This window comes from Puntigrus tetrazona, chromosome 4 (genome assembly GCF_018831695.1).
Source record: "Puntigrus tetrazona isolate hp1 chromosome 4, ASM1883169v1, whole genome shotgun sequence".
In the NCBI taxonomy this organism is placed as follows: Eukaryota; Metazoa; Chordata; class Actinopteri; order Cypriniformes; family Cyprinidae; genus Puntigrus; species Puntigrus tetrazona.
The window spans coordinates 11,841,655-11,855,886 of NC_056702.1; the positions used below are offsets into that span (position 1 = coordinate 11,841,655).

The 14,232-nt window shown below is 39.5% G+C and overlaps 1 protein-coding gene across 9 annotated transcripts in view; it reads right to left on the reverse strand.

Annotated features, from left to right (window-relative positions):
- Positions 1-310: 310 nt before the first annotated feature.
- The window catches only part of magi2a (membrane associated guanylate kinase, WW and PDZ domain containing 2a), a 154,675-nt gene continuing 140,753 nt past the window's right edge, over positions 311-14,232 (reverse strand). For 6 of the 9 annotated variants that reach the window (XM_043236844.1, XM_043236845.1, XM_043236846.1 and 3 more), the window contains 5 exons: positions 13,702-13,987; positions 12,675-12,891; positions 12,370-12,513; positions 9,559-9,697; positions 311-5,080 (listed from right to left, as the gene is read on the reverse strand). In XM_043236844.1, the coding sequence (XP_043092779.1) occupies positions 4,380-5,080; positions 9,559-9,697; positions 12,370-12,513; positions 12,675-12,891; positions 13,702-13,987 (1,487 nt within the window). In that variant the 3' untranslated portion in view covers positions 311-4,379. Of the gene's footprint in view, positions 5,081-7,721; positions 7,833-9,558; positions 9,698-12,369; positions 12,514-12,674; positions 12,892-13,701; positions 13,988-14,232 lie in introns of all 9 variants that reach the window. The other 3 variants (XM_043236849.1, XM_043236850.1, XM_043236853.1) reach the window with 2 other exon arrangements.

Here is a 14,232-nt window from a genome sequence, read left to right on the forward strand (position 1 = left end):
AAATGTTCCTCAAGCACCAAATCTGACCTTAATATTAGACTTTAAAATGAGAATGATGGAAGGACATTGTGTTGATGAATGCTGAAATTCAGCTTTGCCATCAGAGAAATAAATTGCGTTTATCATGTAGCGCTTTGCACAGTGACCAAAGTGTTTTTTTTCTATCAATAAATGCACAATTATGTCCCTATTACCTATTATTATCTCCTTTCAAAGACCCTTTAACCACCGGTTGTGTGATCACAAGGTTAATGGTGCAGGAGGAAACTGGTGTAGACGGCAATTAAGTAAAACACTTACAAAACATGCATTTTACTTTCAATACTTTACACCATGTCAAGGTTTTATTTGACAGTATTTCAGTAAATATCATACAGTAAACAAGAGCTCTGCAAAAGTAAGTATATATCCATTGAGTTGCATTTCATAAAAATAGCTCACTTACAGTTTTTGTGACTAGGTCATAGTACATAGTGTCATATTTATAGTTTTCAGCTGTACAGGATGAACCACGCCGTTCTTTCAGTTCTACACAGTGATACAGAGCCCCTTTCGGGCGTCCACGGCTTTACCGAAAAAGCATCCCATTTGAATTCTCGTTGTTTATCAGGTCGAACCGTACAGCCAACACCCCTTTAGCATCTGACAAGCTCGAGACGAAACTGGTGGGAAGCGGCGCGAAGCGAAACGACAAAGAAAAAGAAACCCCAAGGCCAGAAACGCGGCCTGAACAATTGTACGAACGCCGCTCAAGTTGATCACCTTTTTCTTGTCGCTGCGCTGCAGAATGATATTCACAAATGCATTCTCGACGCGTTATTGGCGTAACTTTAGCATCGGTGGCCTTTTCACGAGCCAGCTCAAGATGCCTTGTTCCTTATTCGCAAAAATGTATTTTGTACTTAATCCGAGATATCATAGCGTTTATACGGATCCACCTCATTCATATGCACGCAGTCTTTGCTGGTGCTCTACGGAAAACGCGTTTGCTTCGACAACGGCATCGTCTGTCGGGGGATTTCGAAGGATGTACCGCTCAGAATGCAACAGCCACAGAGGCACACTCATTTTTGGATCGCTTCAATTAATTTGTCTCTATCAGGGAAACGTTAGCACTATCTTGTAATGACTAGATCATTGTCGGCTCTCCTTGTCATCTACAGCAGCTGTCAAAGAGCGTCAGTGGAATCCGTCAGTGCTTTATTTCTGTGGGAGATGAATACAATAGAGACAATATTATGACAATGGATAGAACGAGGTCTTGCCTGGGGTCCTTTTCACATCGAATTGACACGTATATATCAATTAAAAAAAAAAAAAAAAAAAAAAGATAAAAGATTGTACAACATTTTTGACAGTATTGCAGGATTAATACACAATGAAGCACCACCGGGGTCTTGACATGTTTGTTGTTGTTGTTTTTTTCTTCTTTTAAAAACTGAAGTGTGTAATTTCCGTGCCACTATCGTTTATAAAATCTGTATAAAATCATGAACAATTAAGACACGCCCCCTAAAAATGACGCGGTTGGTTGAGACCATGTTGTTTTGTCGGCCCAGAAATACAGCCGGATGCTACTAGTTGCGCAGAAACGACATATTTCTCCTTCTAGTGAAATGGCGCATTTATTAATGACAACTGAAGTGAATTACGAAAGATGAACGAACAAAAAAAAACCCAAAAAACTGAAGTTTTTTTCTATTACAGCTCACCATTCCAGTCGGTAACATTAATCGCATCAGTGTTCCCCAATCCATTCAATTCAATGCTGCAAAGAATCAAGCTAAGCTAATTCAATTTTTAAAGCGTGGATTCTCATTCTGGCTGTCTGTGATTTTATTTTTCATCACATGGATCCCCTGCGTCACCTTTATATCATTACTTTACTCTCATATAATTAGAATAATTATTACAACTTTAGAGATATCATCATCAACCTTGGTGTGAATGGACTTTTAGCCACCTCTTTTTTCTTTTGATAATAATTAGCCATGGTTTTATTGTAGTAAAAGTTGGTAATAAAATGTTTTTTGGTGTACTTATTACCATTTGTATAACCAGCGTTTTACTACAAATATCAGGTATGGTTAGTGTAGCAAAACTGTACATTTTCGTAAGGGGTGTGGCACAAAGACGTGACACTTAAAGTTCAAACGATTTCAACTTGTCCTCATTTACTCTGGACAATGTCTTTTCAAAGCATAACCAAATAAATGCAAAAAGAAATTACATAAGCTGTGACTTTTTAATTGGCTCTTTGTGTTTTCAGTTAGCCTTTCGATTAGCAAGCTAACATCTTAGCATACCTGCTAGCAGAGGCTGATAGACTGTGTCTATGTAGACACTTCTAAATGCAGCACAAGATGGATAATGACATTCTGAGAAAAAAACAATGCATGGCACAATAGCATACATTACCTCTTTCATGAACTTTCATAATTTGCTATTAGCAAGCATCCTATGCTTGTGTTGATTGTTGAAGTTAGAGGCTTACCAACACACAACCTTTTATATGGGGAATAGGCTAATAAACAGTTTCATAGCAGGATTTTGAGAATTAATTTATGCAGTGAATATAACGGATGCACAGCATATTCTCTTTCCAGTACTGCATTTTATATGTATACATGTCCACTTAAAGACAAAGTGCTCAACAAACATTTGAACTCCTTTCAAAGATATCATTAATAAATATCTGCACTTCTTTTAGAAGACTCTCACCTCTATTTCTATGTACGAAAATAGCTTTGAATTTTAATATTGATAGATCTATACTGTAGACATAAAATGGTCTCTCTAGACACCAATCAGCATTCAGAGACAGGGATGGTTACGGCATACTCATTCAGATCTGGCATTACTTTTGCACAGTTTCTACGGAACAAGTAGTCCAATGAATTTATAGCAGCCTATGTTGTCTTTTCTTGATGTCATTGCCTAGGATTTAGAGCTCAAATAAAGCATCACGTGTTCAGCATAAGGCAGGGGTGTCCACTCCTGCTCTTGGAGGACCAATGTCCTGCAGAGTTCATATCCAACCTGCCACAACAAACTTGCCTGGATGTCTCTAGTAATCCCGAAGACCTTGATTAGCTGGTTCAGGTATAATTAGTACTGGAGCTAAGCTCTACAGGACTGTGGCCCTCCAGGAGCAAGATTGGACACCCCTGGCATAAGGCACTCTGCCCTAATCAAACCATTTTCTCCAAACCATCTTGAACTTAGATTGCTTTGTTCATGTACTCACGTAAAGGTAGAATAGATTGAGAGTCAAGAGAAGGTCAAAGCCTACTGGCTCCCTCAGAAACTGGGTACTCACACTGACAGCGATTTGCAGCAACTGGTAGTCATAAATCATTAATGAGAGTTTGGGATTTTGAGAGATACAACTTGAGGCTGCAACTACCGATGTCAGCGCAGACAGTGAAGGTCATGTGATCTGTTTCCTGAACTGTATTGAAGTTCAGTAGGAACACTATTAGCAACCACTCAAGTTTATATCGCTGTCAGTGGAAACGCACCTTAAAGTGGAGTAGGAATGAATTCTAGATTACACTCTTCTAACTTACACTGTGTATGATATCAGTACTTCAGTATGGGCTCACAATGGTGTGTAAAGACCATATTTACAATATGTCTCACATATATGTAGTCATATAATATATCTATTTCTATATTGATTTTTCCGACCCTTATACAGACATCTGCAGGTCAGTCTTTAAGGCAGAGTTCATAGTTGAATGTCCGCTCATATAGGATCTTTTCAATCATATTCATTCTTCAAATACACAAAAACTGTATGTCAGGCAACTCCTTCAGTATTCTTCATTTTTTAATGAAAGTGTATAAAAATTGCTGTAGCCACCAGAGGTGGTTCAGACTCAGTAAGTGGTTCTCTATGCATGTACATCTCTGAGTCTTGAGTGCTTTTTCCCAACAGTTCAAACAAGTCTGGGAATCTTTTTGCACGCTACATGCATCACTCATTCTACCGTGGTTCCATTTTTGGAGTGAATGCTTCCAGTTCTTAAGGTGGTGGGTGTCGTATCTGTTAAAATAACTTAGAATAAAATATAAATAAAAATGCTCTGTCTAGAAATGCATGGAAAGTTCTTTAGTGAGGACTGTGGGAAGGTGGTACCTAGTCAAGATTAAAACCAATCTCTTTCAAGTAGAGCAAGCAGTTCTTTAGTGAGGATTGTGGCAAGGTGGTACCTAGTCAAGGTTAAAACCGATCTCTTTCAAGTAGAGCAAGCCTGTGAAAAGCAATCAAAAAGAGCCCAACCAGTCGAAAAAACAAGGCGGATCGTAGCCAATGATTGGTCCAAAATTTGGCCAAAAGTAAGGTCTAAACTTGAGACTGAGATTGTGATGAGATGTTATCTGCTGATGGTGGAGGTGGCTGAGCGCAGGGTACTGGGTAGCTTGTCCGAACCAGGGATCTTCCAGGGCCCTGGGGATACTGTGGCCTTTCTTCCTGATGCAATGCTGCTGGTCTTGGAGTTGTGGCTGGGACGACTCTCTTGGCTCAGTTGCCCTTTCTCTGGTTCCTTTGGTAGGGCTTTGAATGGCACCAGAGCTCCTTGGTGGTTGTTGCTACCATCCAGGCATCCATTTCCCCCATTCATATTGGTGTCATTTGGAGAAGTTTTAGGTGAATCTCGCTTTCGAGACGGTGTGTTGCTCCGCTCCCTCCTGTGCTCCTTGGTCTTTGCCCGGCTGCCTTTGTGGGATTTGGGCTCTCCCGCAAGTTCATCAAGGTATTGTTGCTGACTCTTCCCTCCACTGGAGCGACGGTTGGTCCTGCTACCCTCCCTCTGCTTGGTCCCACCCCCAACTCCACCTGCCAGGGCTGACCTCTTCCCCACACTGGCCTGCTCCAGAGCTCTGGTCTCTGGGCCTCTAGGACCCTGGGAACAGTCTGGACCTGCAGCTTCCAAGGACGATATATGAGGTGGGTCGGTGGGTGGGTACACATGAGAAGAAGCTAATGGATTAGATAAGCTGTCGATTGGTGGTGCTACTTCCGACAGACTTGGGGAGGCTGTAGTGTGAGCATCCCAGGGGGCGGGACTATCTGCTGAGGAAACATGGAATAGTTACATCCAAACATTTAAACCAAAACAGAAAGAAGCACAACTGGAAAGTAAGATTAGTAATTTAAAAGCTAAAGGTTCTGATATTCTTCAAACAAAGTTATTTTTCGTTCTTCATTTGAGGACAAAAATAATTTAGAAAAGGCTGAGTGACATTCATTATTATTTTTGTTAGTTTTAGTTTAGTTTTTATTTTGTGAATTTAGTTTAGTTTTACATTGTTTTTTCATCAATCGTTTTAGCTGAACTCGCAAGTAGCCCATAAGTTCGATAAAAACAAAGATTTGGACTGATTGATGTTCAAAATTACATCATTTCAGTTTGTTCTTGGATTTCATTTGAAGTATATCAGGCAAAGAATTACTGTACTACCTAACAAACATGAATCACACAGTTCCCAAACCAGTTCTGTGCAGACCCTCGCCTGTGAGCTAATTGAGCCAGCAACGCTCTCAAGAAAAATTCTGACTTCATGGATTCAGTTCAAACAATAATGAGTTCAGTGACTAACAGTAATGCTGTCTTTCAAAATACCAATGCTAAAATGAGGGTAGGTTTACAGTAAGCAGCAAAGTCTCTTCAAGGCAAGTCACATCATTCTGCGGCCATCTTTGAAATGCTTCTCGGGCATGCAAGTGCAGCTCTTTGAATGGGGAAACAAGATTACACCAAGATTACAATTAAATTTCATCTTTTTGTATCTGTTACATGACCAATGAAGTCATTAAGAATTAGCCTGAGTGGTGGAATTTGCACTGAACTTGTTTGGGGAAACCAAAAAAACAAAAAACCATACTAACAAAAAAGTACCCTGATATTACCATGGATTTTTCTATAGTGTACCATGCAAATAGTATGGGATCTGAATTATGATAATTACACAAAGTATGTTTAGAGTATGTTGGACTACCATGTAACTGCATTACCATGGTACTATACTTTGGTCCATTACCAACCATACATCATTGAAATGCCACAGTACTTTTCATAGACTATATGATACTGTTTGCACACACACCAAAACAACTTCCATTTCTGACAGGAAATGGGACAGTTTTCAGCCAGTGAGCTAGTTTCATGTGTGTCTACTGCATGTGGAATAATCAGGTTATCCCATGGGCTTGTTATGCTATCCACCCAACCTCCACACACACACACACACACACACACACACACACACATCACTTCACACCAAGATGCTTACATTGGAGTGACATTTCCGCACTTCCTCTCCTTGGATTCCCAATACACAATAGCATATTTTACCAACACACTCACAACCCAGACTGAAAGAGGGTCACCAACCTTAATATTCTCATTATACATCCCTAATCCTACCTGTCTGCTCGTATATCACAGGATACAATAAGAACTGCTCAGCTTTCTGCCAACCTACAAAGCACATATGCGCCCAGGCGGCCATTTTAATGTAAGCTAACAAGCGAACTGGCAGGGAATTAATTTCAACACAAGAAAATAAACGCTAACAACAGTATCTCTTTATCATTAAACTTAAAATACAGGGAAATATGGCAAGTGTAAACAATTATGTATCATTGTGTCTCTGCGCTAGCTTTCTTTCTCTACTGGGGTAAATTTCTCTTGTTTATATGGCCCAAGTGGAGCAAAAATCACTGGCCTGTAGAGGAAAAAGATGAATCCAAGCCCATAAAGGGTTTTTCACTGTGAAATAGAAGACAGGTATGGAATATAAAACCGTAGAGCCTGACAAAACCATCCCATGATGACTGTATTTCAGCTAGGTTTCTGTGGCGCCACTGAGGTCTCAGTGGGATACTAAACGTGTGAGAAGAGATGGCCAAGTGTGAGCAGAATTCAAAGGCAAGTGCGCATAGGGTTGTTTCAATGGCTGTTAGGAGCTCATAGAAGTTAAGTCTTCATCACAATGGAGAGTCAGTTACAAGAATGCTAAGAGTGTATGTTCGTCTAGGGGTAGATCTGCTGTTTCTCTTTCAGTGTGTGCATTTTACTAGACATAAGTCTTCACTTTATGACTTGAAAAGGAGTATGCATAGACAATATATTGAATATTCAGAATATATAAAATTTTATTAGTGGGTGATATAAAAATGCAATGATTTTAATGCATTTTTTATTAGACCATTACATTCCTAAATACTACAGCAGTAGCCAAATTTAGCTAGCAATTTGAATGTGAGAAAACTAATGCAGAGATAATTTAATAGTATCTCTGTTTTAAACTTCATTAAAATGGCAATAAAGTTGGGAAATTTGATTCATTTACGCGGATAAGTTTGCTTGTTTGCTTCAAAGAATCAGTTCAGTGATTCATTTTAATAATAAAAGAGTCATTGCTCAAAAATCTATGCCCTGTAACCTTTCTATTACAACTCTTGTGACTGTTGAATGAATAAAAATGATTGTGCTATGTGTATAGTATCTGAACACCACACGTAAGTACAGTACAAGTGAGTTACATTCACTAATACAGATCAAGATACAAAACATACAATGTTAACAGCTACTGTGCTATAATGTAAAAATATATATAACAAAATAAATAACAAAAAAACAATCCAAACCACAGCACTCCAAGAAAGAATGATGACTAGTGTGTTAGAATGCATGCACTCTATTACAAACCGTGTCTTTAGGATGGCCCATTAGGAAGAAATAGGGGGAGCCATGGTTGTCACTTTTCATGCACATGGAGAGACTGGAAGGTACCATTCCTATAAGAGGCGAAGTAACAACCTAGACCAATCATTAGGGTTAGAACAGTAGCCACAGGCTAAGACAGTATTAAGATCAGTGCAGAGATAGGATTCAGTAAGGAAAATTGAGAATGGAAGTGAGAATTATTTACTGACAGCCATAAAATCGATGAAAGAGAATTAGACTAGCTATATCTGCATTAATACAAAGAGCATGCTGTCACAGTCTTGTTAAAGAAGTGTTGTGTTAGCAGGAAAATTAAATATTAGTGTACAAGAGAATGTTTTTTCTCAATTGCTTGGCTCAGTTCTCGAATGAGATATTGCTTTTTTTCTCTCAAAACAGTAGGTTCAAATCAGGGAACACTTTGTTGCTTTTAAAACATCTGAATGGCTTATTAAGTAAAAGTCTGCCTGGCGTAAACATTCTTTGCTGCACTTTTTAGCGAGATACGAAATACGTACCAACAAGTACAACACTAGAGGCAGTAAAACCGTGATACCTCTTATTCTTTTTCACACAAACGTACAGAGTTTTAGTTTCACTCAATTATTTGAAGAATATCATGTTATGACTTTAATATGCTGGAATATTTGAATACTGATTAAGTATACTTATGAATAATAAACAGATCTACTTTGGGCTAAATTACAGGCTTATAGTCTAAATAAAATAGTTAATACTTCAGTCATCAATGAAACCTTAAGATCAGGTTTTTTTTAAGCATGACTTTCAAAAACAACCTTTACATTTCTTCTCATTGTTTTCACGATGCTCGGGCCACATGAGAAACAAAATAACTCTAACGTTTTTATATTGCATATTCAGTAGGAGATTCACGTCTCATTGTCTCATTGTCAGTTTTTACTTTCACTTTCATGCTGAAAGACATTCACCCGCATGAGTCTTGTGCATAGTTTGCACATTGTTTTTATGACACTGATATATTTTCAGTTAGTGTTTGCGTCGTTGTCCTTCTCATTCCAGCGTTAGGAAAGAGTCGATGAACTTTATTTTTAAATGAAGATCCAGATTACGCAAATTCTACTTGGGCCTTTGTTCACTTCATTTTACCGCAAATTTGTTAACAAACAAGGCCCAAAAATATTGAAACTAAAAGACGATGCTATGCTAGCCGTATTGCATCCAAGAGTAACTGTTTTAATTATGTGATCACTATTGCTTTGTCTCTTCTTACAGATCGTCCGACATGTATTGATTTATTTATGTGTTTTTGGCGTAAATCATTAAATAGCGTTTAGCTATGATGTACGCTATCAAAACTGGACAGAAAATAGCTTATTATTTCTAAATCATGTTTTTTGGTGGACCTCAGATAGCGGTACAAAATGCAAAAAAACCCAAACAAATCCAGTTAACGAACACTTTATGACTGTTTTAAAAAATGAGCTAAAGCAATTGAGAAAAACTGTAACAGAGTGAAGTTTTTGTAAAATCATCCGCTAGAGTTTCCCATTCAGAGCAGAATGTTAATATCGAATAAAACCTGTCAACTGCTCGTTTTGCCCTCCTGTTGTTTTGTAACACATCTCTAAAGGTATGCTGTGCTCTTCTGCCGATCTGCTGTAATACACATTTCTTTATTCATTACCCAATAAAACATCACCTCCTCCAAACGATCTGTCTTGTAATGAGACAAACGGATGGTTACTCCATCTCTCGAGACCCTGTAAACTAATTGAGCTAAGACTGTAGACATTTGTGAGCAGTAAGCTACGTGTTCGGACAGCCCGTGCAGACCTACCATATTCAGGGACCTGCCCTGTGCCTCTCTTAAGCAGCAGGCGAACTCTGCGGCCACCCGATTTGATGAGCTCAATGGCCCGAGCGTGGGTCATATCCCTCGTGCTCTCCCCATTTATTTCAATGATCTGATCACCAACCTGCGAAACGGACAAAAAAAAAGTGTTTTTGATGATAAATCCATTCCGAGCGAACAGCCTACCCTCCAGAATGTTTATCTAGCATTCGGATGCCCAAGATTGCGAAGACAGATGTGACAGAACAGCGGTAATTATTTTCTGACAGCTTTGAATTGCACCCTCTCTGGTTCTAATGATAAAATTAATATGACTATCATTTATTAAGGATAATTATTCAGTAGGATCAATATAGGTCCATAACTCACGTCGGCTGTTTCGGTTAAGCGCTAATCAGCATTAGCAGTCATGAATGAGATCGAGTACTAATTAATTTCAGAATTAACATAACTGGAGGAATGAATCATGGTTAAAAGGTTTCTGTGAGCTACAATACTCATGCTCTTCATCAACTGTGAGGAAGGTGTATGACTATTGAGGATAATGAGGGACTGGTTAATTGCCCTTCTTTGATACAAAGGAAGCCAGTATGATCAATATTACTACAATTAGTTGCCCACCAACTTATGTCTTTTTTGCTTTTTTGATTTCTAGCAGCAGTTTTGTCTCTGAATTCATCTTCATTAAAGCACAGCCATCAAAGAGCCACTTGTGTAGCCTTTAACAATACATTTCAAAAAAATTACTGTCACATCATTTGCTGTAAGCAATATTCCTGTTATTATGCATAATCTGTAGGTCTCATTCGTGTTTGTGGGCTAATATAGTTTTGTGTAATAAAAATGATTTTTATATCTCTCGGTTACCCTGTCGAACAAACTCATTTATTTTGTGGTTCTTTTTCTTTGTTTTTATTGCAGTAGCCTAATAATAGATAGCAATTGTAAAAGAAAATATAACATAAAAATACAAATTTTAAAAAAAAAAATAGAGAGAATATGAAAAATAATAGGAAAATATGACTATGAAAAAAAGGAAAAGCAGATCCATAATAAATACTATTATATTATCCCTTAAAACACAAACAAATAATATATATACAAAGGTCGTATAATTATGAAAATACTGGCACCACTAAAACAGGAAAAGCGTATACTGAGCAGGTAGGTGCATTGAACTCCACAGTCTTGTGTCTGTGGAGTAATTGGCCAGGGGCTGGAGAAAAAGAACGAGCCAATTATAGTAACAAATGGAGAATTCCTCTCAAATGGTCTGGATAATGTGGAAGTCGGGGCAGGTCGCTGCCAGTGATGGGCGGCAAGTTTTTTATGACTCATTAAGATCTTGTTTGAATGAGGGGCAGAGAGCAGTATGACCCTCAACTCTCTCATTACTGACAAGGAGTGTCTCGTTTTTTTGTTCCTACGCTATGTCTGGGGCCGGTTCCTCTGACCTCTGGGGTGGAGAGCGTTAGTAAAAGCATCGCAGCTAGCAACGTCAGCAAGTCTCTTGTGTTTTTGGTGTATCTAGAGGGCATGTGTGGAAATCTACATCAGCAGCAGTGTCTGCTGGGGGCTGTATGACTTCATGCTTAATGGACTTTTTAAATACCACGGGTCTGTTCCACCACAAACTAATTATAGATTCAAAAGGCATTTTGTGCTGTGGGTATATTCATGCCCAAGTAGAAGACAGGATGATGCTTATAATCAGAACTGAGCCTCTTGAATGGAAGGGAATGGCCACTGTGTGCGATCTCCCGGTGATGGACTAAATATGAAAGGCTGTAATGAGAGGTAGAATATCCTAAGGGGACTGTTTTATTCAAATTAGCTATGACAGCTTCATTACGGATATGAGCTGAACGAGCAACAGAACAGCAGCAGGACAGGATAGATGGGAAGATGGACAGATAAACAGACAGAGAAACAGACACAGACGATGGATGGATGGACGGAAGACCAGACAGACAGAAAGGCAGACAAATGATGGATGTATAGATAGATACATTGACAAACGGGAAGACAGACAGCCATAGAGATAGACAGATGTTGGATTAATTAATTGGATTAATGTTGGAAAAAAAGATGGATGAATGGACAGATGGAAGGATGGATAGATAGATTGATGAATGGGCAGACCAACAGACATAGAGATAGACACCTGGATGATGGATGGATGGACAGATGGACAGACGGAAGGACAGGTAGAAAGGCAGACAGATATAAATGGATGGATAAATGTGCAGAAGGACAGGCACACAGATGAACAGATGATGGATGGATGGACAGACAAATCGACACGGGCAGACCAACAGACATAGAGATAGACAGACAGATGACGGATGGATGGATGGATGAACAAAAAGATGGATGGATGGAAGGATGAAAGGACAGGCAGAAAGACGGACAGATGGACAGATGTATGGATGGACATATCAATAAACAGAAAGGCAGACAGAGACGGACAGCTAATGGATTAATTAATTAAAAAAACAGGCAGATGAAGGATGAAGATGACGGATAGACGGATGGAAGGACAGGAAGAAAGACAGATGATGGATGGATAGGTTGGCATACGAACAGAACAACAGACAAAGAGATAGACTGACAGCTGATCGATGGATGGACAGAAGGACAGGTAGAGAGAAAGACAGACAGATGACGGATGGATGCATGTATAGATCGACAGACAAATTATGCATGAATGGATGATGATAGATAGATAGATAGATAGATAGATAGATAGATAGATAGATAGATAGATAGATAGATAGATAGATAGATAGCGCTCACCCTCATTCTTCCATTGCGTATTGCTGGTCCGTCTTCAGCCAATCGCAGAACGAACAGATCCATCTTATACTCGCGGCCTCCGCGGATACTAAAGCCAAAACCTTTCATACCCTTTTCCAGCTCGACCGTGAAGAAATCAAAATCCTGCAAGCACACATAAACACATTATGGACATTTTAAGGACATGCATAATACATACTTCATGGAAATGAACCGTAAATGCCATATAGCCGTTTCAGTGATGAATTATGATAGCGAAACTAAAAGTGATTTAATGTCATAACGCTCTACTCCAGCAGAGCTACCTGTGGCATCCTGTAGTCCGGTAGGGGGAAGGTGCGAGGGTCAGTGGACAGCTGCCTGTAGTCCAGCAGTGGGGGGTGTCTGTAATCGAGCGTTGGCGGCTGTCGGTAATCTGCTACGGGAGGGTGGCGGTAGTCCACTGGGGGCTGGCGGTAATCAGTGAATGGCTGCCGGATATCGGGTTTTACATCCTGTCTTGCTTTTACCTCTGACCTGTAGCTGAACAATCAGAGCAGAACCAATGGCATTTGGTGCTGTTAAATATATGCAAACTTTTGGAATACACGCAATAGCAAGTGAGACTCCGACTACTTCGATAGTGTTTTTAAGACACTTTCCTGTCACACCTGTCTGCAAAAATTTGGCAATTCAGAACAGTTGCTTTCATCGGCAACAGAAGCTGTAATATATACACAGACAAGAATGAGGAGATTCTCTCATAATATTTACTCTGTTTACGTCTGTTTTCCAGCGGATGCCGCCAAAACTGACTTACCACTGACGGAGCTACCGCTCTAATGAATTTTAAAGTTTAATGCAGGATAATGTTCTGTTGAAAATGGCAAAGCCTGAGGAGCTCTAGGGTGTATACTGAAACTTGAGTGAGCATGGAGAGGAAGTGAAATCATTGGTCCCTGCAGGGTATATAAATGATTAAAAACTGTTTTAAAGAGCCATGTAGGTAAATTATTCAGTTCTGTAAGAGATAAGTGATTTTACGCAACAACCTAATAGTGAGAGAGAGAGCCTGTGAGTCAGAGAGGTTCAGATTCACTCCATAAATAGTAAACTTTTGTAGAGTTTTAACTTGATTGCAAAATGACTTTGACTTGAATTTATCCATTTAAGGCATTAGGCATGTACAATATTCCAGCTCCATTTTAATTAACAGTAATCTTCAGCCAAAAAATGTTTTATATATATATATATCACGATCATATAGCTTTATATTTAAATTACATCCCAATGGTAAAACTAGTACAACAACTTAAAACATATTTAAGTGATATCAATTATTTGGTGCCTTGCCTGCTGTCATGGCTGTAGATCTGTACTGGCACTGCGGAGGGCTGGGTGGGCGGGTTCTGTTGGGTCACTGAGCTGGGCTGATTGGCTGGGCTGGTGTGAGTGACAGGGCTCGGTTGTGCTTCTGAAGTTATGGAGCTGTATTGAGGTGCAGAGTTGGGTTGAGGGGTGGAGTTGGTTGGAGGTGCAGCACCGGTCTGGTTCACAGTGCTAGGTTGGCAAACTGGACTGGGCTGGGCCATAGGGCTCTGCTTCTCTGAGCTGCCTGCAGAAGGCGTGCTGTTCGTCTCTGAAAAGAAAGCTTTGCTTGGTAACAGGTATTTTTACTAAAGAAGTGTACCACTAAATGCACTGAAGTAATTATAAAGCAACATGTCCAAATGCATGTGAATGCAATTTGCATGGCAGAAAGTTTCTATTCTGTAGGCTGGTTCTAAACCCCAGTTCGTGAAGGATACAGCAGACCACCATAGTCTGGCATACTTTACTAAACGCCACAGCTTTACTATTTTGAAGGCAGAATCTATTATAAAC